The sequence below is a fragment of the Barbus barbus genome (genome assembly GCF_936440315.1).
Source record: "Barbus barbus genome assembly, chromosome: 3".
In the NCBI taxonomy this organism is placed as follows: domain Eukaryota; kingdom Metazoa; phylum Chordata; class Actinopteri; order Cypriniformes; family Cyprinidae; genus Barbus; species Barbus barbus.
In genome coordinates, this window is record NC_136731.1 from 4,411,997 (window position 1) to 4,435,381 (window position 23,385).

Sequence of the window (23,385 nt, forward strand, 5' to 3'; positions counted from 1 at the left end):
GAAGCTAAAATAACTCCAAGATACTTAAAATCTGGTACAATTTGTAATTTTTCACCATTAACTAATATAGCTGGTTGGACCTCCTCCTTTTTAATTCGAAAATACATACATGCACTTTTACGAACATTTAATGTTAAGCAGTACTGAGTAAACCAATCTAAAATGTTTGTCATTGCAATAGATAATTTTTGTGCCACCTTTTCTTTTGTTTTGTCATGTACATAAATCACAGTGTCATCTGCGTACATTTGAATATGCACATCAGGACAAACATCTGGAAGATCATTCAAATACAAACTAAAGAGTAATGGCCCTAGGGTTGACCCCTGAGGAACCCCTGTGGGACAATCTCGTAAAGAGGATATGTATGTATTAATCCGGGTACACTGTTTCCTTGAAGTAAGATAAGACTCGATCCATTTTATTGTATCTTCTGAAAAATGAAAATGTGATAATTTAGATAAAATATTGTGATTTAGTGTATCGAATGCCTTTTGTAAATCAAGGAACACACCCACAACCCCACCCTTATCTAATTTTGACCGAATTTGCTCAATAAAATAACATACAGCAGTTTCTGTCAAATACTGTTCACGAAACCCAAACTGCATAGGACACAATAAATTATGTATCTCTACAGTTACTACTTTTTCTACTATTTTAGACATTACTGATAGAATTTAAATCGGTCTACAATTTACCACATTAGTTGGATGACCTGTCTTAAAGACTGGGGTAACTAACCCTGTTTTCCAACAACTTGCGAATGTAGTTTGTGTAATTGATAAATTCACAAAATGAGTAATTGGTGCTAAAAATATATCACTATTATTTTTTCTAAATTACAGTCTAAACCATCTATATCTTTGGCATTAGAATTTTTGAAATCTTTTATAATATTCTGAATTATACTCTCTGTAACTGTTGTCAAATGAAATGCAGATTTTTCTAAATTCACTGATTTAATTTCTTTTTGTCTTATTCCAAATGTATCACTCAAAGTTTGACAAAGTAATTATTAAATGAAATAACACTATTTTGGGACTGGAGAGTGCATTTCAAAGATCCTCAGATCATCTAATTTGGTGGAGTAATAAAAGTTATAAAGAAATGTGATGTACACATGAAAATATAGCAATAATGTTTTTAATGCGCATGCTTTTGGCCCCAGTCTTTTTTGTGTGATTACAAATAAACAGAAACAAATTAATAAGTATGTGTCCTCTTTCTTTTGAGAAATAACAGTAAATACCACTTAATTTCTGCATGATTAAAGAGCAGTCCTGGCACAAATGAATCATCATTGTATCATTGTTTTTATTGTAAAACATTGTTGCTTGGGTTTTAATGCTATAAGTAAAAAATAGCATAAAAAAAGGCAAACAGTTTTTTCATCATGTTTTGCAATCTTGCTAGTTTCCAATGTGAGAAAACGTCTTGTTGGTGAGATAATGAGGTTGCATGCTGTTGCATGTTGAGGACATTTTGATCAACAGTAGAAACGCAGCCTGATTTTGGGCTTGGTGCTACTGGTCCAAGGCTATTTGCCCCACCAGCCCATTGAAAGCACTGGCTCACTCTGGCCAGCCAATGGAGAAGCAGCTACTGGAGCTGTGGACCCGGCCTACTCATCCAGCCAGTCCAGGTCCAGGCCAAGGAAAGACTTTCTTATTACTCCAGAGTAAAATTTTAATTGTGTGTCGATGCTGATGTCCTGCAGCGCCTTGAAGAGGATGACATCCTTGTCCTCTCCATTTACCTTCATCACACAGTGAAGGGGCTCCAGGTTGGGCCTCTTAGAACAACATTTAATTCTTCTGCCAACGGTGTCTGCATCGGGGTGGCAGTCGCAGCCAGTCTTTGCATCGATGCACAGGTCTCTCTGTCCGGCTTTGAAGAAGAAGAACAGGTACCTGGCATCGTCATGAAGTCCCTCCATCATGGTCATCCCTTCGGCTGCTCTGATTACCTTTCCGTGGTAATCGCACACAATGTCGCCTTTACAAAACGGTCGGGTTGCAACCACTCCTATAATCAAGAGAACATTAAATTAGAAGATCAGAAGGAAAACTGAATACACAATACATGCACAGGCAAACTATTCAGTATGTGTGACCCTGGACCACAAAACCAGTCATAAATAGCACTGGTATATTTGTAGCAATAGCCAAAAATACATTGTATAGGTCAAAATGATCAATTTTTCTTTCATGCCAAAGATCATGTTCCATGAAGATATTTTGTAAATTTCCTACCGTAAATATATAAAAACTTCATTTTTGATTAGCAATATGCATTGTTCAGGACTTCGTTTGGACAAATTTAAAGGCGATTTTCTCAATATTTAGATTTTTTTGCATCTACATACATACATCAATGGAAAGCTAATTTATTCAGCTTTCAGATGATGTATACAACTCAATTTTTAAAAAATGGACCCTTATGACAGGTTTTGTGGTCCAGGGTCACATTTTAGTTCTTGGTGCAGCTAACGGTGGCTGAAATGTATATTTAAGTAGTGGTTTTTTCTCGATTTACAAGGAAAATGAAAAGGTTTCTTACCTAGACCCTCCTCAGCACCAAAGTCCTTGATGGCCAGGCCTGTCCAGGCTTGCTCAGACACACATTTTATTATAACCTCATCTGCCTCAATGGTGCCTGTGGGCGCTGGTTTCCACAGCCGTTCGATTTCTTCTGGCTTTGGACAGTTGGCCTTCCAACCTTCCTGTGCAATCAGCATTGCCACCTTTGAGGCAGATGGCTTGCGGTGTGTGAAGTGTGCTGAAAGAAAGAATGAAATAACTTTGCTCATGCAATTCACTTGTCACAATGAATTAATGGCCTATTTTGTGTCGATCACTGATTCAGTGCTGTATTAATGTATTGAAGACTCACACAGCAGATATTCCTCTCTCTGGGTAAACTGGACAGTTCTCCACTTCTCATAAAAGACACGGTCTTCAGGAAACCCTGATTCGACCCGCCGCTTTTTGGTTGGTGGCTGGCCCTCCAGTGAAACCGGAAATTTGTCCAGAAAGGCAGAGAAGTCTTTCTGTGAAGTGTGTGTGCTGGTTCCAGCAGTACTCAGTTCAGCCAAGGAGGTGTCATCATCCGAAGAAGTGCTGTGTAAGTGAAGAGAACAATGCTTAAAATAGGGCTGCTCGATTATGTTGTAATCACAATGTTGTAATAATATTGTAATCACAATTATTAGTGGGTCATATGACCAAAACTTTATACGAGTGATTAATTTAAAGATAGCGATACATACATCTTCTCTAAATAAGGTTGCTATGAGATCTACATTTTAGATACCAGTGAAATTTCACAATTTCAATAGCACAGCAGAATACTAGGCTAATAAGTAACAAAGTCCTCAAATTATTGAAAAAAAGTTTTTAATGCAAGTTAAGTATTCAGCTAACAGCCTACAGAAATTGAATGATCAAATGTAAAATAAAACAGCACAGTCTTCACTGTAAGAATTAAATTAAAGCTACAAAACACCTTCGGCCTTTTGTTGTTTAATTAATATTAATACAAACCGATTCCAAAAAAGTTGGGACACTGTACAAATTACGAATAAAAAAAGGAATGCAATAATTTACAAATCTCATAAACTTATATTTTATTCACAATAGAATATAGATAACATATCAAATGTTGAAAGTGAGACATTTTGAAATGTCATGCCAAATATTGGCTCATTTTGGATTTCATGAGAGCTACATATTCCAAAAAAGTTGGGACAGGTAGCGATAAGAGGCCGGAAAAGTTAAATGTACATATAAGGAACAGCTGGAGGACCAATTTGCAACTTATTAGGTCAATTGGCAACATGATTGGGTATAAAAAGAGCCTCTCAGAGTGGCAGTGTCTCTCAGAAGTCAAGATGGCAAGAGGATCACCAATTCCCCCAATGCTGCGGCGAAAAATTGTGGAGCAATATCAGAAAGGAGTTTCTCAGAGAAAAATTGCAAAGAGTTTGAAGTTATCATCATCTACAGTGCATAATATCATCCAAAGATTCAGAGAATCTGGAACAATCTCTGTGCGTAAGGGTCAAGGCCGGAAAACCATACTGGATGCCCGTGATCTTCGGGCCCTTAGACGCCACTGCATCACATACAGGAATGCTACTGTAATGGAAATCACAACATGGGCTCAGGAATACATCCAGAAAACATTGTCGGTGAACACAATCCACCGTGCCATTTGCCGTTGCCGGCTAAAACTCTATAGGTCAAAAAAGAAGCCATATCTAAACATGATCCAGAAGCGCAGGCGTTTTCTCTGGCCCAAGGCTTATTTAAAATGGACTGTGGCAAAGTGGAAAACTGTTCTGTGGTCAGACGAATCAAAATTTGAAGTTCTTTTTGGAAAATTGGGACGCCATGTCATCCGGAATAAAGAGGACAAGGACAACCCAAGTTGTTATCAGCGCTCAGTTCAGAAGCCTGCATCTCTGATGGTATGGGGTTGCATGAGTGCGTGTGGCATGGGCAGCTTACACATCTGGAAAGGCACCATCAATGCTGAAAGGTATATCCAAGTTCTAGAACAACATATGCTCCCATCCAGACGTTGTCTCTTTCAGGGAAGACCTTGCATTTTCCAACATGACAATGCCAGACCACTTACTGCATCAATTACAACATCATGGCTGCGTAGGAGGAGGATCCGGTACTGAAATGGCCAGCCTGCAGTCCAGATCTTTCACCCATAGAAAACATTTGGCGCATCATAAAGAGGAAGATGCGACAAAGAAGACCTAAGGTAGTTGAGCAACTAGAAGCCTGTATTAGACAAGAATGGGACAACATTCCTATTCCTAAACTTGAGCAACTTGTCTCCTCAGTCCCCAGACGTTTGCAGACTGTTATAAAAAGAAGAGGGGATGCCACACAGTGGAAAACATGGCCTTATCCCAACTTTTTTAAGATGTGTTGATGCCATGAAATTTAAAATAAACTTATTTTTCCCTTAAAATTATACATTTTCTCAGTTTAAACATTTGATATGTCATCTATGTTGTATTCTGAATAAAATATTGAAATTTGAAACTTCCACATCATTGCATTCTGTTTTTATTCACAATTTGTACAGTGTCCCAACTTTTTTGGGAATCGGGTTTGTATTAATTAACAGCAGAAGGAATATTATCCACTGTCGCTTTAAGAGTTGCACATATTTTCATTCCCAAATGTTTACGTACACTTAAGGCATAACTGATGAGGGTTTACAATCGCAAAGCGCCGCATTTTGACACGTTTTTAAGTGTATTAGCTAAAAGTTTACTTTACATGTCCGTGTTCTCTTTCGCACTTTTAAAAACCAAGAACAAATCTAATAAACGTTAATAAATCAATCACGCCTCGTTTTGTGAAAATCACGTTACATGATTATACTGATTTGGACGTTAAGTTTGGGCTTCTATGGAGGAGCGAAAATGCACCGCTGGAAAGGGGCGGACTGGGGCACAATAATCATTTTATCTCGATTACTGGATTTTCATAATCGTTGGAAGCCGAAATCAAAACTGTATTTCGATAAATTACACAACCCTAGTTTAAAATATAATAAAAGTGAGTACAACTTGCTAATCAGCTGTTCAAATAGTTGGCGATGTGTTATATGCTTGTTGGATGAAGACACCTACCCCTTTAAGGAGTCCAGCAGCATAGCTGCATCCACAATATCCTGAGGCTGGGGCTTTCTGTTCGTATCAGTGCTATTGGCCAGGTAAAGATTCACGGCCTCACGTTTATCCGCTGGGAGCTTATTTGCAGCAGTCTCAACAGCCCTCCGTACATCCTGACTCCTGAGAGGGAGCAGCTTATACCTGCAATAAGACATGAAATGTTCACTGTGATCTGACTGTGACTGACAAGGGATAATAAAGTGTATCCATTTACACACACACACAGATCTGTAAAGGTACGTACATTGCATGCAGGCGCGTCATGTCTTTTGAGACGCTGCAAACAGCCTCGCCGGCCGTCGTAGTAAAAAAACTCTGGCAGAATTTTTTAAGCCCGATGTTCTTAGCCCTGATCTGCTTGTAGTACAGCTGAAAGCACTATGGAAAAAGACCAAACAGTTACTGATTGTAAAACACTGGGGGGGGGTATGCAATATACTCTTTAAATCGTACTAAAACTTACAGTTTCCTCATCTTGTGTCAAGGCGATTTTCATACTTGAAGTTTTCTCCTTCCGTGCGCCAATCACCACCCTGCCACCTTGAGCAATCCTCGCCACCCAGTCGGCATCCTGCAACATTGACTACGTTTTAGAGCGGTCAACCGATTAATCGCATCCAAAATAATTTTTTTTTACACACACACACACACACACACACACACACACACACATATATATATATATATATATATTTACATACACACATGCATGTATATATTTCCAAAAAATAGGTTATGTTTATATATTAAATATTTATTTATAATTTAATTATATTAATATAAATATAGACATGTAAAAAATGTCAATATATACTGTATGTGTGTGTATTTATATATACAAATACAGACAGAACACACTCACATATACTAAACAAAAACTTATTTTGGATGCGATTAGGCTAATCGTTTGACAGAACTACTATGTTTAAATGCACACACATCAGAGTAAGGACTTAATCCCATTATGACGTGTACATGTCAAGAGCAAAATTCTTCATTCCTGTTTACAAGCAATTTCCATTATTTGCTAAGAATGTTTTTTGTGACACGCCTCAAAATCCCCGTTACTTTGTTTTCGTCCGTCGATGTACTGCATTATGTTCGTGTCGCGCAACACAGACATGACCTTATTTCCTCGGCTCCCCAGAAATATGATGATCCCCGCCATTGTTTCTAATGTGCGTATTACTGCAGGTGCGTGTCTCGTCACTCATGTACGTCACGAGCACACGTGTAATTTGGTCAAAGCGGCAATAAAGTTTACATGCCTGTATATTTCGATTCGAACACCACCTGTGTTAATATGAATATGCTTGCTGCAATTATGAGCTTAATCGCATTATTTAGAGCGAAGTATTAAAGTTTTATCACAATCGCATTAAAAGGGTGCATGTAAACACACTGATTGAAAATGTTCAATTTACTATTGCATGTGTTCAAATATTACAGCATGTCATGAATCCAAACTAGAAATAGATGAACTTACTGTAAAGCTTTCCACAACTCCTGGACGCTGCATGTGACGGAAAATCAAGAGCGCCTCACAATAATAGCGGTACAGCGTCTTTTCTATATTTGAGACCTCTTTCCTCGTAAGCAGATTCTCATGGATCCTCAGGAAGTCTGGCTTTGCCACTCTCAAAATCTTCTGGCAATCTTGAATGCAGAGAGTGCCATCGATTCTGTGTTTGGATTAAACGTAGGTTATTAAAGAAGATGCGAGGAAACAACAATAACTTTAGTAAAAAAATAAGGGCAATGCAACAAACATAAAAAGCCATTAACCTCAAATCACATGTCTTGTCACAATGGGTCTTGAATAGACTATTCCGCTGGGTCTTCAGCATGTTCATGTAACTCTGGCAGCTGGGCCGCAGCTGAGGGTCTCTTTTATGAAAATCCAGCCTTAGCGTCAAGTACTCCAAGAACCTTTTCATGCTCTTGATGTAATTGAGGATGGAGGCTGGACTCATGTTAGTGCTCTTTAGGGCGACAAGAAAGTCCCGGGTCTCTCTACTTTTTGACAGGAAGTGCAGAGATGGCTCACTCCCAGTGGGCTGCAAGTACCGAAGGAAACGGGACACGTTCTCAACCTTTGAAGAAAGAAATGTCAGCATTAAGATCATGAAAGCGAGAAGACCCATGGATAGTCTGCTTGTTTGCATTTAACACCATGCCAGCTTCTGTGGCTATTTTCATGGCGAGAAAAATTCATAAATTATGTGACCCTGGAGCACAAAAGCAGTCTTAAGTCGCTGGGGTATATTTATAGCAACAGCCAAAAACACACTGCATGGATCAAAATGATTGCTTTTTCTTTCATGCCAAAGATCATTAAGATCATGTTCCATGAAGATATTTAGTAAATATTTCAGATCCTAATTTTTGATCAGTAATATGCTAAGAACTTCATTTGGACAACTTTAAAGGCGATTTTCTCAATATTTTGTTTTTGTCGCACCCTCAGATTCCAGGTTTTCAAATAGTTGTATCTCGACCAAATATTGTCCGATCCTAACAAACCATGCATCAATGGAAAGATCATTTATTCAGCTTTAAATTACTGGTTTTGTGGTGTAGAATCACATATTAGTTGTTTTTTTTGCTACAAACTGTATTTGGCTTAAAAATCTCTTCAAAAGACTTAACTGAATAAAAAAAAAGTTCTCACGGGCTTAAAACCAGCACAGCCTAATAAAACATGCTTCAGAGATAAAGGGGTTTGACAGAGGATCTTCTCCAAGTATATCCTGGAATGACCTATTCTACAGCGGGTATAAACAATCTGGTCCCATCGTTTTGGGAAATTGTGCCGAGGATAGAAGTGAAAAAAGATCTTACCTCCTGTTGCCAGTTGGGGACCTTCCTTGACACAATCAGGTACCTTTTAAAGCCCACCAGGAGCTTGGACCGGGCAGGGAACTTGTCATAAAGACCCGCCTCTTTCATCTTTATCCTCACAGAAACAGACATGGCTTGAGGATCTCCGGAGGATTCGGCGGTTGTGGCAGCATCAACAGTGGCCAAGTCATCTTCAGGCTCCAAGACCATTTCAGACTCCTCAGGCTGGTTGATGACGAAGAAACCACGGCGAAGCAGCTCCTTGACCATGGTGGTCCGAGAGCGTCCATCAGGCAGGAACAGACAGAGCTCATCGTAATTCCAGGTCCTGCTCTTCCGGATCCACTCTCTGCTGGAAGCCTTGGCCTTCAGCACCTGCTCCATTCTTTCTTCTGGTGTGCTCTTCTTCATGCACACCCTGGCCAGGTGAACAGAGATGCTCTCCTGTGGCTTGTAGCACTGCAAACAGTGCACAATGTGGCGACCAGCAGGCCTTTGAGAAAACAGAATTACAATGTCATGAAATGTTACTAAAAGGAACAGAACAGCGCCTACTCTATTAGTATTTCTACCTGGAATGGGAAGTGCACAAAATACATAAATTAACATGCATTTACTAGATAAGCAAAATTACATATTTATTTAGTTGTTTTTATCCAAGGAACAGAAAAAATACTAAGATCAGGTTTTTTTAGTCAGAGTAACGGTGCACGTCGGTGTTAAACATGTTATTCCTGCTGCCGGCAGCGGGCGCTGTGACTGAATATTGGCGTGTAGGTGTGTTCAGGACAGCACCCTCATCAAACCTGTGTGTGTGTGTGTGTTTGTGCAGATTGAACATTGTTTGTCTGAATTACAGAAACGTCTCGTTTCGTGGCAAAACACCAGACTTCTGTTGACCGCCAAGATAATTATTTGTACACATTTGGATGTTAGATGTAACTTGTGTACCAAGTTTTGCACATGCACTAATTCAGATGCAACAACCACTTATTTTTCGCTAACTGTGACAAAGCAGGACACAGCAGTAACACAAGCCTCACCTCTTCTGATCTTGTTCAATCATTGTCGCAGCAATCATAGCATCTGATGCACGAGAAGAGTTTGTTTCTCGAAGGTAGAGCGCACAGCGGTCTTATTCTTCTTCTTCTTTGTCTTTGTTTGTTTTCCAGCAGTTGTAGGTGCATGAACGCCCTCTTCTGCTCCGGAGAGTGTGTATCAGTTCACAGGTTAACACTTGTGTGAGAGAACAGACTCGGAGCAGAGATCTCACCCCCTGTGTTCAGGTGCCCGTGTGGGCGGGGCTCTCCTGCTGAAGCTCAGCCAATAAGAAGCACCGAAGGCGTGGCCAGAGAAGTCTAATATTAAGCTGTGCAGGAGTTTTTCTTTTTTTAATGGAAATAATACATTCAAACATCTGCTGTAAGATTACGAGAGAGAGAGAAATGAATGCTTTTATTCATCAAGGCTGCCTTAAATTAAGTGAAAGTGACTGTGAAGACATTTCTGATGTTACATAAGATTTCTGTTTAATAAAGTTTTGAGCAATAATAATCAGAAATGATTCCTGAGCAGCAAATCAGCAACTAGAATGATTTCTGAAGGATCATGTGACACTGAAAACACAGAGAAAACAGTTTGCTGAAATTGTAATGTTTTGCAATATGACTGTGTTTTTGATCAAATAAATGCAGCCTTGGTGAGAAATTAAATTAAATCTGAATGACAAATTACAACAGCTTAGTAATGAAATGCACACGTTATTTTATTATACTCAGTTTATTTTATATAGTTTAACACTTTATTTTAAGGTGAAATCGTTACTACATGTATTTACTACAGTAATAGCAATAATTACCAGTTATAATATGTTATACTAATAATTACACTTTAACTATATGATCTTAAGTTAAAGTTTGACCAACTGTTGTACTAAATACTTCATCTCAAGGCTTTTCATGCATTGTATATGTGCATACTTTAGTTTGACTGAAGTCATTTTAGGGTATTTTGCCCCAGGACTGATTTTAAATGACAAACATGTCTTTTGTGAGTTTTCTTGTTGAAATGTATGGCTCTCATGAACACAATACAATGAGCCGTTACCGCAGATCACTGTCGTTCACAGATTACTTTGATTGCTGTAAATCATCTTTTCATGAGAGCTGCTACAGAACAAAGACACAGTATGTAGTTAAACAAACAAACCATCATTTTAAGTAATTGTTAATTGTTTTAAGTTTTTTTCTTCACTAGGTCAGAAGAGTATAATAAGTCTGCTCAGTGCTGTTGTTGGGCAGACTTCAATCACAAAGACACCGATAAAGCAAGCTGTGTATTACAACTGCAGGAGGCCTACACAAGCTCCTATACGTTAAACCCATTAAATCTGACCCATTTTGCTGTTCTTACACAAAGTAAACAGAAAATATACTTTCCTCCGGTTTCACAGACAAGGTTTAAGCCTAGTCCTAGACTAAAATGTAAATCTGAGCTGTTTGAACTGAAAGAAACTTGCTCTGACTGATCTTAAAATATATCAGTGCCTTTGTTTTGTCTCAAGATGCACCCCAGGAATGTTTTTTATAAGGCACGTTTGTAAAAATGACATAATTGAACTATGGCCTAATCCTGGTTTAGACTAAGCCCTGTCTATGAAACCTGGCCGTTAAGTAAAAGTAAAATAAGTATGTTTTCAGTAAATACACTAATGTTTAATTTAAAGTATGTTAGTGTTTTAGAATATTTCTTTAAAGCTTAACTAAGCATATGTTTAAATTCATGAAAATGGAATTCAAGCTGATCTTTGCAGCCCTCATGAAAAGATGATTTACAGCAATCAAAGTAATCTGTGAACGACAGTGATCTGCGGTAACGGCTCATTGTATTGTGTTCATGAGAGCCATACATTTCAACAAGAAAACTCACAAAAGACATGTTTGTCATTTAAAATCAGTCCTGGGGCAAAATACCCTAAAATGACTTCAGTCAAACTAAAGTATGCACATATACAATGCATGAAAAGCCTTGAGATGAAGTATTTAGTACAACAGTTGGTCAAACTTTAACTTAAGATGATATAGTTAAAGTGTAATTATTAGTATAACATATTATAACTGGTAATTATTGCTATTACTGTAGTAAATACATGTAGTAATGATTTCACCTTAAAATAAAGTGTTAAACTATATAAAATAAACTGAGTTTAATAAAATAACGTGTGCATTTCATTACTAAGCTGTTGTAATTTGTCATTCAGATTTAATTTAATTTCTCACCAAGGCTGCATTTATTTGATCAAAAACACAGTATTATTGCAAAACATTACAATTTCAACAAACCGTTTTCTCTGTGAATATATGTGAATTTATTCAGCTTCAGTGTCACATGATCCTTCAGAAATCATTCTAGTTGCTGATTTGCTGCTCAGGAATCATTTCTGATTATTATTGCTCAAAACTTTATTAAACAGAAATCTTATGTAACATCAGAAATGTCTTCACAGTCACTTTCACTTAATTTAAGACAGCCTTGATGAATAAAAGCATTCATTTCTCTCTCTCTCGTAATCTTACAGCAGATGTTTGAATGTATTATTTCCATTTAAAAAAAGAAAAACTCATGCACAGCTTAATATTAGACTTCTCTGGCCACGCCTTCGGTGCTTCTTATTGGCTGAGCTTCAGCAGGAGAGCCCCGCCCACACGGGCACCTGAACACAGGGGGTGAGATCTCTGCTCCGAGTCTGTTCTCTCACACAAGTGTTAACCTGTGAACTGATACACACTCTCCGGAGCAGAAGAGGGCGTTCATGCACCTACAACTGCTGGAAAACAAACAAAGACAAAGAAGAAGAAGAATAAGACCGCTGTGCGCTCTACCTTCGAGAAACAAACTCTTCTCGTGCATCAGATGCTATGATTGCTGCGACAATGATTGAACAAGATCAGAAGAGGTGAGGCTTGTGTTACTGCTGTGTCCTGCTTTGGCACAGTTATCGAAAAATAAGTGGTTGTTGCATCTGAATTAGTGCATGTGCAAAACTTGGTACACAAGTTACATCTAACATCCAAATGTGTACAAATAATTATCTTGGCGGTCAACAGAAGTCTGGTGTTTTGCCACGAAACGAGACGTTTCTGTAATTCAGACAAACAATGTTCAATCTGCACAAACACACACACACACAGGTTTGATGAGGGTGCTGTCCTGAACACACCTACACGCCAATATTCAGTCACAGCGCCCGCTGCCGGCAGCAGGAATAACATGTTTAACACCGACGTGCACCGTTACTCTGACTAAAAAAACCTGATCTTAGTATTTTTTCTGTTCCTTTGATAAAAACAACTAAATAAATGTGTAATTTTGCTTATCTAGTAAATGCATGTTCATTTATGAATTTTGGTATTTTGTGCACTTCCCATTCCAGGTAGAAATACTAATAGAGTAGGCGCTGTTCTGTTTCTTTTAGTAACATTTCATGACATTGTAATTCTGTTTTCTCAAAGGCCTGCTGGTCGCCACATTGTGCACTGTTTGCAGTGCTACAAGCCACAGGAGAGCATCTCTGTTCACCTGGCCAGGGTGTGCATGAAGAAGAGCACACCAGAAGAAAGAATGGAGCAGGTGCTGAAGGCCAAGGCTTCCAGCAGAGAGTGGATCCGGAAGAGCAGGACCTGGAATTACGATGAGCTCTGTCTGTTCCTGCCTGATGGACGCTCTCGGACCACCATGGTCAAGGAGCTGCTTCGCCGTGGTTTCTTCGTCATCAACCAGCCTGAGGAGTCTGAAATGGTCTTGGAGCCTGAAGATGACTTGGCCACTGTTGATGCTGCCACAACCGCCGAATCCTCGGGAGATCCTCAAGCCATGTCTGCTTCTGTGAGGATAAAGATGAAAGAGGCGGGTCTTTATGACAAGTTCCCTGCCCGGTCCAAGCTCCTGGTGGGCTTTAAAAGGTACCTGATTGTGTCAAGGAAGGTCCCCAACTGGCAACAGGAGGTAAGATCTTTTTTCACTTCTATCCTCGGCACAATTTCCCAAAACGATGGGACCAGATTGTTTATACCCGCTGTAGAATAGGTCCTTCCAGGATATACTTGGAGAAGATCCTCTGTCAAACCCCTTTATCTCTGAAGCATGTTTTATTAGGTTGTGCTGATTTTAAGCCCGTGAGAACTTTTTTTTTTTATTCAGTTAAGTCTTTTGAAGAGATTTTAAAGCCAAATACAGTTTGTAGCAAAAAAAACAACTAATATGTGATTCTACACCACAAAACCAGTGATTTAAAGCTGAATAAATGATCTTTCCATTGATGCATGGTTTGTTAGGATCGGACAATATTTGGTCGAGATACAACTATTTGAAAACCTGGAATCTGAGGGTGCGACAAAAACAAAATATTGAGAAAATCGCCTTTAAAGTTGTCCAAATGAAGTTCTTAGCATATTACTGATCAAAAATTAGGATCTGAAATATTTACTAAATATCTTCATGGAACATGATCTTAATGATCTTTGGCATGAAAGAAAAATCAATAATTTTGATCCATGCAGTGTGTTTTTGGCTGTTGCTATAAATATACCCCAGCGACTTAAGACTGCTTTTGTGCTCCAGGGTCACATAATTTATGAATTTTTCTCGCCATGAAAATAGCCACAGAAGCTGGCATGGTGTTAAATGCAAACAAGCAGACTATCCGTGGGTCTTCTCGCTTTCATGATCTTAATGCTGACATTTCTTTCTTCAAAGGTTGAGAACGTGTCCCGTTTCCTTCGGTACTTGCAGCCCACTGGGAGTGAGCCATCTCTGCACTTCCTGTCAAAAAGCAGAGAGACCCGGGACTTTCTGATCGCCCTAAAGAGCACTAACATGAGTCCAGCCTCCATCCTCAATTACATCAAGAGCATGAAAAGGTTCTTGGAGTACTTGACGCTAAGGCTGGATTTTCATAAAAGAGACCCTCAGCTGCGGCCCAGCTGCCAGAGTTACATGAACATGCTGAAGACCTTGCGGAATAGTCTATTCAAGACCCATTGTGACAAGACATGTGATTTGAGGTTAATGGGTTTTTATGTTTGTTGCATTGCCCTTATTTTTTTACTAAAGTTATTGTTGTTTCCTCGCATCTTCTTTAATAACCTGCCTTGTTTGCTACGTTTAATCCAAACACAGAATCGATGGCACTCTCTGCATTAAAGATTGCCAGAAGATTTTGAGAGTGGCAAAGCCAGACTTCCTGAGGATCCATGAGAATCTGCTTACGAGGAAAGAGGTCTCAAATATAGAAAAGACGCTGTACCGCTATTATTGTGAGGCGCTCTTGATTTTCCGTCACATGCAGCGTCCAGGAGTTGTGGAAAGCTTTACAGTAAGTTCATCTATTTCTAGTTTGGATTCATGACATGCTGTAATATTTGAACACATGCAATAGTAAATTGAACATTTTCAATCAGTGTGTTTACATGCACCCTTTTAATGCGATTGTGATAAAACTTTAATACTTCGCTCTAAATAATGCGATTAAGCTCATAATTGCAGCAAGCATATTCATATTAACACAGGTGGTGTTCGAATCGAAATATACAGGCATGTACACTTTATTGCCGCTTTGACCAAATTACACGTGTGCTCGTGACGTACATGAGTGACGAGACACGCACCTGCAGTAATACGCACATTAGAAACAATGGCGGGGATCATCATATTTCTGGGGAGCCGAGGAAATAAGGTCATGTCTGTGTTGCGCGACACGAACATAATGCAGTAAACAAAGTAACGGGGATTTTGAGGCGTGTCACAAAAAACATTCTTAGCAAATAATGGAAATTGCTTGTAAACAGGAATGAAGTATTTTGCTCTTGACATGTACACGTCATAATGGGATTAAGTCCTTACTCTGATGTGTGTGCATTTAAACATAGTAGTTCTGTCAAACGATTAGCCTAATCGCATCCAAAATAAGTTTTTGTTTAGTATATGTGAGTGTGTTCTGTCTGTATTTGTATATATAAATACACACACATACAGTATATATTGACATTTTTTACATGTCTAGATTTATATTAATATAATTTATATTATAAATAAATATTTAATATATAAATTTAACCTAGTTTTTGGAAATATATACATACATGCATGCGTGTGTATTTTTATATATATATGTATGTATGTTTGTGTGTGTAAAAAAAATTATTTTGGATGCGATTAATCGGTTGACCGCTCTAAAACGTAGTCAATGTTGCAGGATGCCGACTGGGTGGCGAGGATTGCTGAAGGTGGCAGGGTGGTGATTGGTGCACGGAAGGAGAAAACTTCAAGTATGAAAATCGCCTTGACACAAGATGAGGAAACTGTAAGTTTTAGTACGATTTAAAGAGTATATTGCATACCCCCCAGTGTTTTACAATCAGTAACTCTGGTCTTTTTCCATAGTGCTTTCAGCTGTACTACAAGCAGATCAGGGCTAAGAACATCGGGCTTAAAAAATTCTGCCAGAGTTTTTTTACTACGACGGCCGGCGAGGCTGTTTGCAGCGTCTCAAAAGACATGACTCGCCTGCATGCAATGTACGTACCTTTACAGATCCGTGTGTGTGTGTGTGTGTGAATGGATACACTTTATTATCCCTTGTCAGTCACAGTCATATCACAGTGAACATTTCATGTCTTATTGCAGGTATAAGCTGCTCCCTTTCAGGAGTCAGGATGTACGGAGGGCTGTTGAGACTGCTGCAAATAAGCTCCCAGCGGACAAACGTGAGGCCGTGAATCTTTACCTGGCCAATAGCACTGATACGAACAGAAAGCCCCAGCCTCAGGATATTGTGGATGCAGCTATGCTGCTGGACTCCTTAAAGGGGTAGGTGTCTTCATCCAACAAGCATATAACACATCGCCAACTATTTAAACAGCTGATTAGCAAGTTGTACTCATTTTTATTATATTTTAAACTAGGGTTGTGTAATCAATCGAAATACAGTTTTGATTTCGGCTTCCAACGATTATGAAAATCCAATAATCGAGATAAAATGATTATTGTGCCCCAGTCCGCCCCTTTCCAGCGGTGCGTTTCGCTCCTCCATAGAAGCCCAAACTTAATGTCCAAATCAGTATAATCATGTAACGTGATTTTTGCAAAACGAGGCGTGCTTGATTTATTAACGTTTATTAGATTTGTTTCGTTTTTAAAAGTGCGAAAGAGAACACGGACATGTAAAGTAAACTTTTAGCTAATACACTTAAATAATTGTGTTAAATAATTTATTACAATATTGACCAAAATAATAATAATTTTTGCCATAATCGAGCAGCCCTATTTTAAGCATTGTTCTCTTCACTTACACAGCACTTCTTCGGATGATGACACCTCCTTGGCTGAACTGAGTACTGCTGGAACCAGCACACACACTTCACAGAAAGACTTCTCTGCCTTTCTGGACAAATTTCCGGTTTCACTGGAGGGCCAGCCACCAACCAAAAAGCGGCGGGTCGAATCAGGGTTTCCTGAAGACCGTGTCTTTTATGAGAAGTGGAGAACTGTCCAGTTTACCCAGAGAGAGGAATATCTGCTGTGTGAGTCTTCAATACATTAATACAGCTCTGAATCAGTGATCGACACAAAATAGGCCATTAATTCATTGTGACAAGTGAATTGCATGAGTAAAGTTATTTCATTCTTTCTTTCAGCACACTTCACACACCGCAAGCCATCTGCCTCAAAGGTGGCAATGCTGATTGCACAGGAAGGTTGGAAGGCCAACTGTCCAAAGCCAGAAGAAATCGAACGGCTGTGGAAACCAGCGCCCGCAGGCACCATTGAGACAAATGAGGTTATAATAAAATGTGTGTCTGAGCAAGCCTGGACAGGCCTGGCCATCAAGGACTTTGGTACTGAGGAGGGTCTAGGTAAGAAACCTTTTCATTTTCCTTGTAAATCGAGAAAAAACCACTACTTAAATATACATTTTAGCCACCGTTAGCTGCACCAAGAACTAAAATGTGACCCTGGACCACAAAACCTGTCATAAGGGTCAAATTTTTTTAAATTGAGTTGTATACATCATCTGAAAGCTGAATAAGTTAGCTTTCCGTTGATGTATGGTTTGTTAGGATCGGATAATATTTGGCTGGGATACAACTATTTGAAAATCTGGAATCTGAGGATGCAAAAAAATCTAAATATTGAGAAAATCGCCTTTAAATTTGTCCAAACGAAGTCCTGAACAATGCATATTACTAATCATAAATTAAGTTTTGATATATTTATGGTAGGAAATTTACAAAATATGATTTACATTTACATTTAGTCATTTGGCAGACGCTTTTATCCAAAGCGACTTACAATTGGGGAATACAAAAAGCGATTAATCTTGAAGAGGCAGTCAGACAGAGGAAGTGCTCGTAACACCAAGTCTCAGTCATTGTTCAAATAAGTACAAGCTAGTAAGGGGAGAGAAAGATAGAGGGAAAGAGTTTTTTTTTTTTTTGAGTTTAGGATGAAGTCAAGTACTGCCGAAAGAGATGAGTTTTCAGTTATTGCTTGAAGATTGCCAGGGATCCGGCGTTCCGGGTAGAGGTGGGAAGATTATTCCACCAGCCAGGAATGGTGAACGAGAATGTTCTGGAGAGCGATTTTGAGCCTCTCTGTGATAGTACCACAAGGCGTCGCTCACTAGCAGATCTCAGACTTCTGGAGTGGATGTAGGTTCGTAATAGTGAGTGGAAGTAGGAGGGTGCTGAGCCTGTGGTCGTTCTGTACGCAAGCATCAGTGACTTGAACTGGATGCGAGCTGCCACTGGTAGCCAGTGCAAGGAGATGAAGAGAGGTGTAACATGCGCTCTTTTGGGCTCGTTGAAGATCAGTCGTGCCGCTGCATTCTGAATCTTTTATAGAGGTTTGATTGCGTTTGATGGCAGACCAGCCAGAAGAGCATTGCAGTAGTCCAGTCTAGAAACAACAAGGGCCTGGACAAGAAGTTGCGCAGCATGCTCAGTCAGAAAGGGCCTGATCTTTCTGATGTTGTGTAGTGCAAACCTGCAGGATCGAGCGGTCTTTGCAATGTGCTCTTCAGAAGGTCAGCTGGTCATCAAAGATTACACCAAGATTTCTGACCAAAGTTGATGGGGTAATTATTGATGAGGCTAACTGAATCGTGAAGTCATGCTGTAGAGTTGGAGTGGCAGGGAAGACCAGAAGTTCCGTCTTTGCCAGGTTGAGCTGTAGGTGATGTTCTTTCATCCATGCCGAGATGTCCGCCAGGCAGCCTGAGATCCGTGCAGCTACCGTTGGGTCATCTGGTTAAAAAGATAGATAGAGCTGTGTGTCTTTGGCATAGCAGTTATAGGAGAAGCCATGTGCATGTATGATGGGACCCAGCGATGTAGTGTATGTGGAGAAGAGGAGGGGTCCAAGAACCGATCTGAGGAACTCCAGTGACCAGTTGATGTGGTTTGGATACCTCCCCTCCCCAGGCCACCCTGAAAGTCCTACTGGTGAGATAGGATTCAAACCAGCGAAGCGGAATCCCAGTGATGCCCAGTGATGAGAGAGTAGACAGGATAATCTGATGATTGACAGTGTCAAAAGCAGCAGAAAGATCCAGCAGAATGAGGACTGACGATTTGGAATCAGCCTTTGCAGTTCGCAGGGCTTCAGTGACTGAGAGTAGCGCAGTCTCTGTTGAATGGCCACTCCTGAAACCTGACTGTTTAGCATCCAGTTTGTTGTACTGTGAAAGAAACCATTAGAGCTGATTGAAGACAACTCATTCGAGTGCTTTCCCTATGAATGGAAGGAGAGAGACAGGTCTGTAGTTATCTAAAAGAGAAGTGTTTAATGTAGGCTTTTTGATCAGTGGGGTTACCCGAGCCTGCTTGAATGCTGTGGGGAAGATGCCTGTGAGGAGAGATGTGTTGATAATGTGTGTGAGTGCCGGTAAGAGTGTGGGAGAGATTGTTTGGAGAAGGTGTGAGGGGATCGGGTCGAGAGGACGTGTTGTAGGATGGCTGGAGAGGAGAAGTTTGGATACTTCTGTCTCGGTGAGGGGACAGAAGGAGAAGATGGGAGTTAGAGCAGTGGATGTGGTTGATTGGAGGTCCTGTGGAGTTGAGATCATGGAACATGATCTTGATTTAATGATCTTTGGCATGAAAGAAAAATTTATCATTTTGACCCATACAATGTATTTTTGGCTATTGCTACAAATATACCAGTGCTACTTATGACTGGTTTTGTGGTCCAGGGTCACACATACTGAATAGTTTGCCTGTGCATGTATTGTGTATTCAGTTTTCATTCTGATCTTACAATTTAATGTTCTCTTGATTATAGGAGTGGTTGCAACCCGACCGTTTTGTAAAGGCGACATTGTGTGCGATTACCACGGAAAGGTAATCAGAGCAGCCGAAGGGATGACCATGATGGAGGGACTTCATGACGATGCCAGGTACCTGTTCTTCTTCTTCAAAGCCGGACAGAGAGACCTGTGCATCGATGCAAAGACTGGCTGCGACTGCCACCCCGATGCAGACACAGTTGGCAGAAGAATTAAATGTTGTTCTAAGAGGCCCAACCTGGAGCCCCTTCAATGTGTGATGAAGGTAAATGGAGAGGACAAGGATGTCATCCTCTTCAAGGCGCTGCAGGACATCAGCATCGACACACAATTAAAATTTTACTCTGGAGTAATAAGAAAGTCTTTCCTTGGCCTGGACCTGGACTGGCTGGATGAGTAGGCCGGGTCCACAGCTCCAGTAGCTGCTTCTCCATTGGCTGGCCAGAGTGAGCCAGTGCTTTCAATGGGCTGGTGGGGCAGATAGCCTTGGACCAGTAGCACCAAGCCCAAAATCAGGCTGCGTTTCTACTGTTGATCAAAATGTCCTCAACATGCAACAGCATGCAACCTCATTATCTCACCAACAAGACGTTTTCTCACATTGGAAACTAGCAAGATTGCAAAACATGATGAAAAAACTGTTTGCCTTTTTTTATGCTATTTTTTACTTATAGCATTAAAACCCAAGCAACAATTTTTTACAGTAAAAACAATGATACAATGATGATTCATTTGTGCCAGGACTGCTCTTTAATCATGCAGAAATTAAGTGGTATTTACTGTTATTTCTCAAAAGAAAGAGGACACCTACTTATTCATTTGTTTCTGTTTATTTGTAATCACACAAAACACTGGGGCCAAAAGCATGCACATTAAAAACATTATTGCTATATTTTCATGTGTACATCACAATTCTTTATAACTTTTATTACTCCACCAAATTAGATGATCTGAGGAGCTTTGAAATGCACTCTCCAGTCCCAAAATAGTGTTATTTCAGCCAGCGCAACAGAGAGAGATCCCAAACGAAAAACTGGAGTTGTGATGTATTTTATGTCATGAGAGGTAAAATATGTAACCAAATAAATACACGATTGTGAAATACGATCTGCCTGATCCCCGGGTCCCTAGCACCCCCTTGCTGATTGTAAGAGGCGACCTCTTTTCTGTAATGCAACCCGTGTCTAGGAGCACAAGAGCCTGGTATTTGAGGAACGTGTATGCTGTAGCTACTTCAGGTCCAATGCATTAAATTGGCTTTGAATTCACCAAGACCGGAGGTTGGAGAGACCCGGTCCAACCCTGAAATGACGGATGATAGAACAATCATTGGATGATGACTCAGATAGTGGATGTATTTACACTCCAAAAAAAAGCCAGAGATTCATATTGCTAGAATCACAAATAACAAATTCTTACAAAATCCTCAACATTTGCAGTAATTACAGGCATAGCATAACAGTTAAAGATGTTAAAAAAAACTAAAAGCCATTCCAAAAACATCTTGTATGCTGGCAAATGATTCAATAAAGGCATTGTATCCCTCATTCTTGAGAGTACCATGACGTATGTGCATGTGTCATGATACTCTCATGAATGGCAACGGATTGTGACACGGAGGAAAATAATTGTTGAATACATTATTTTAGTTTTCTTTGTATATTAAAGAGACCGGTTTTATATTGTTTTTTTAAATAAATTGTATGAAACATATTCCATTGTTGTCTGATACCTTGATGAATCTGTGTGCAGTGTACTTGATGTACAGTGGCTTACAAAAGTATTCATACCCCTTCATTTTTTGTTGCTGCCTTATGTTAAACTGCTTTAAATTACTTTTTTCCCCACATCAATCTACACTCCATACACCATAATGGTAAAGCAAAAAACATGTTTTTAACATCTTTGCAAATTTATTAAAAATAAATGATTCCATTGCATAAGTATTCATACCCTTGGGACAATTGAAATTTAGCTCAGGAGCAGTCATATTGCTTGTAGATGTTACTACACTTAGAGTGAAGGTAACCTGTGGCAAATTCAATTGAATGGGTATGATATGGAAAGGCACACATCTTAATAAAAGGTCCAACAGCTGATAATGCATATCGGAGAAAAAAAACAAGCCCTGGGGTCAAAAGAACAGCCTGTAGAGCTCAGAAACAGGTTTGTGTCGAGCCACACATCTGGGGAAGAGTTCAGAAAAAATTCTGCTTCATTGAAGGGTCACAGAAGAACTGGGGCCAAAAAGTGGCCCTGGACTTTTTGGCACTTTTTTACTTCTCAAATTTTATTAGATCTCATCTTTACTAATAAACCAAATAGAATTACAAAAACTTTAACATTTTTAACTGGAATATCAGATCACAATTGAATACTTGTCTCTAGGAAGCTGAATAAGAATAGATTTGTATATCATAATACTAATCAGAGTAACCAGAATTATTCATATAGAATACCAAAAAATTGTGCTTTTGAAGAAGAGCTTGGACAAATTGGTTGGCAATCACTTTTATTTTCTGAAAACCTGGATACAGCACATAGAATATTTATTGAGGAGCTAAAAAAATGTAAGGAATAAATATACAAAACTAGTTAGAAATAAGTCTAGAAAGAATAATTTACCATGGATTAATGAACAGGTATGGATGCTTATGAAAAAGCTATAAAATCTGGTTTGCAACAAGATCGACTTCTTTTTAATAGTTTAAGAAATAAGGTAGTTAAGACATTAAGGCAGGCTAAGGCACAATTTTTTGTTAATATTCTAAATGAGGCTAAAGGCAAAAGTAAAGGGGTGTGGCAAACTATTAATAAATTGATAAAGAAAGACACTGAATTATGTAATAAATGTTTAGAATTGGATTTTAAAGGAAGTATAATTGATAAACCTGATGAAATTGCTGAAGTATTTAATAATTACTTTGTCAAACTTTGAGTGATAAATTTGGAATAAGACAAAAAGAAATTAAATCAGTGAATTTAGAAAAATCTGCATTTCATTTGACAACAGTTACAGAGAGTATAATTCAGAATATTATAAAAGATTTTAAAAATTCTAATGCCGAAGATATAGATGGTTTAGACTGTAATTTAGAAAAAATAATAGTGATATATTTTTAGCACCAATTACTCATTTTGTGAATTTATCAATTGGAAAACAGGGTTAGTTACCCCAGTCTTTAAGACAGGCGATCCAACTAATGTGGTAAATTGTAGACCGATTTCAATTCTATCAGTAGTGTCTAAAATAGTAGAAAAAGTAGTAACTGATCAAATTGTGAATTTCGTAGATATACATAATTTATTGTGTCCTATGCAATTTGGGTATAGGACAAGGATCACGAGAACGAAGTTCCAAATTTTTGGTTAAATTGGACTGAATTAATTCCGATTGATTAATCTGAATGTAGTGATCTACATACATACACACACTGAAATAAAGTGATTGAGTTAATGTGCACGTTTATATGTCACAAGCTTCAAAATCGGAATTTATTTA

The 23,385-nt window shown here is 39.1% G+C and overlaps 2 protein-coding genes across 2 annotated transcripts; one reads left to right on the forward strand and one right to left on the reverse strand.

Annotated features, from left to right (window-relative positions):
• Window positions 1-1,131: 1,131 nt before the first annotated feature.
• Window positions 1,132-9,786, reverse strand: LOC306854408 (uncharacterized protein). The gene is made up of 10 exons (XM_079392372.1): window positions 9,586-9,786; window positions 8,543-9,035; window positions 7,487-7,794; window positions 7,188-7,383; window positions 6,165-6,272; window positions 5,946-6,079; window positions 5,660-5,842; window positions 2,896-3,122; window positions 2,563-2,781; window positions 1,132-2,028 (listed from the first exon to the last, which is right to left on the reverse strand). The coding sequence occupies exons 1-10, from the start codon at window positions 9,621-9,623 to the stop codon at window positions 1,625-1,627; spliced, it is 2,310 nt and encodes a 769-aa protein (XP_079248498.1). The 5' UTR covers window positions 9,624-9,786; the 3' UTR covers window positions 1,132-1,624.
• Window positions 9,787-12,297: 2,511 nt separating this feature from the next.
• On the forward strand, window positions 12,298-21,595 carry LOC306854400 (uncharacterized protein). Its single transcript, XM_079392359.1, has 10 exons — window positions 12,298-12,497; window positions 13,054-13,546; window positions 14,297-14,604; window positions 14,720-14,915; window positions 15,795-15,902; window positions 15,983-16,116; window positions 16,226-16,408; window positions 16,895-17,121; window positions 17,236-17,454; window positions 19,880-21,595. The coding sequence occupies exons 1-10, from the start codon at window positions 12,460-12,462 to the stop codon at window positions 20,281-20,283; spliced, it is 2,310 nt and encodes a 769-aa protein (XP_079248485.1). The 5' UTR covers window positions 12,298-12,459; the 3' UTR covers window positions 20,284-21,595.
• The last annotated feature ends 1,790 nt before the right edge of the window (window positions 21,596-23,385 follow it).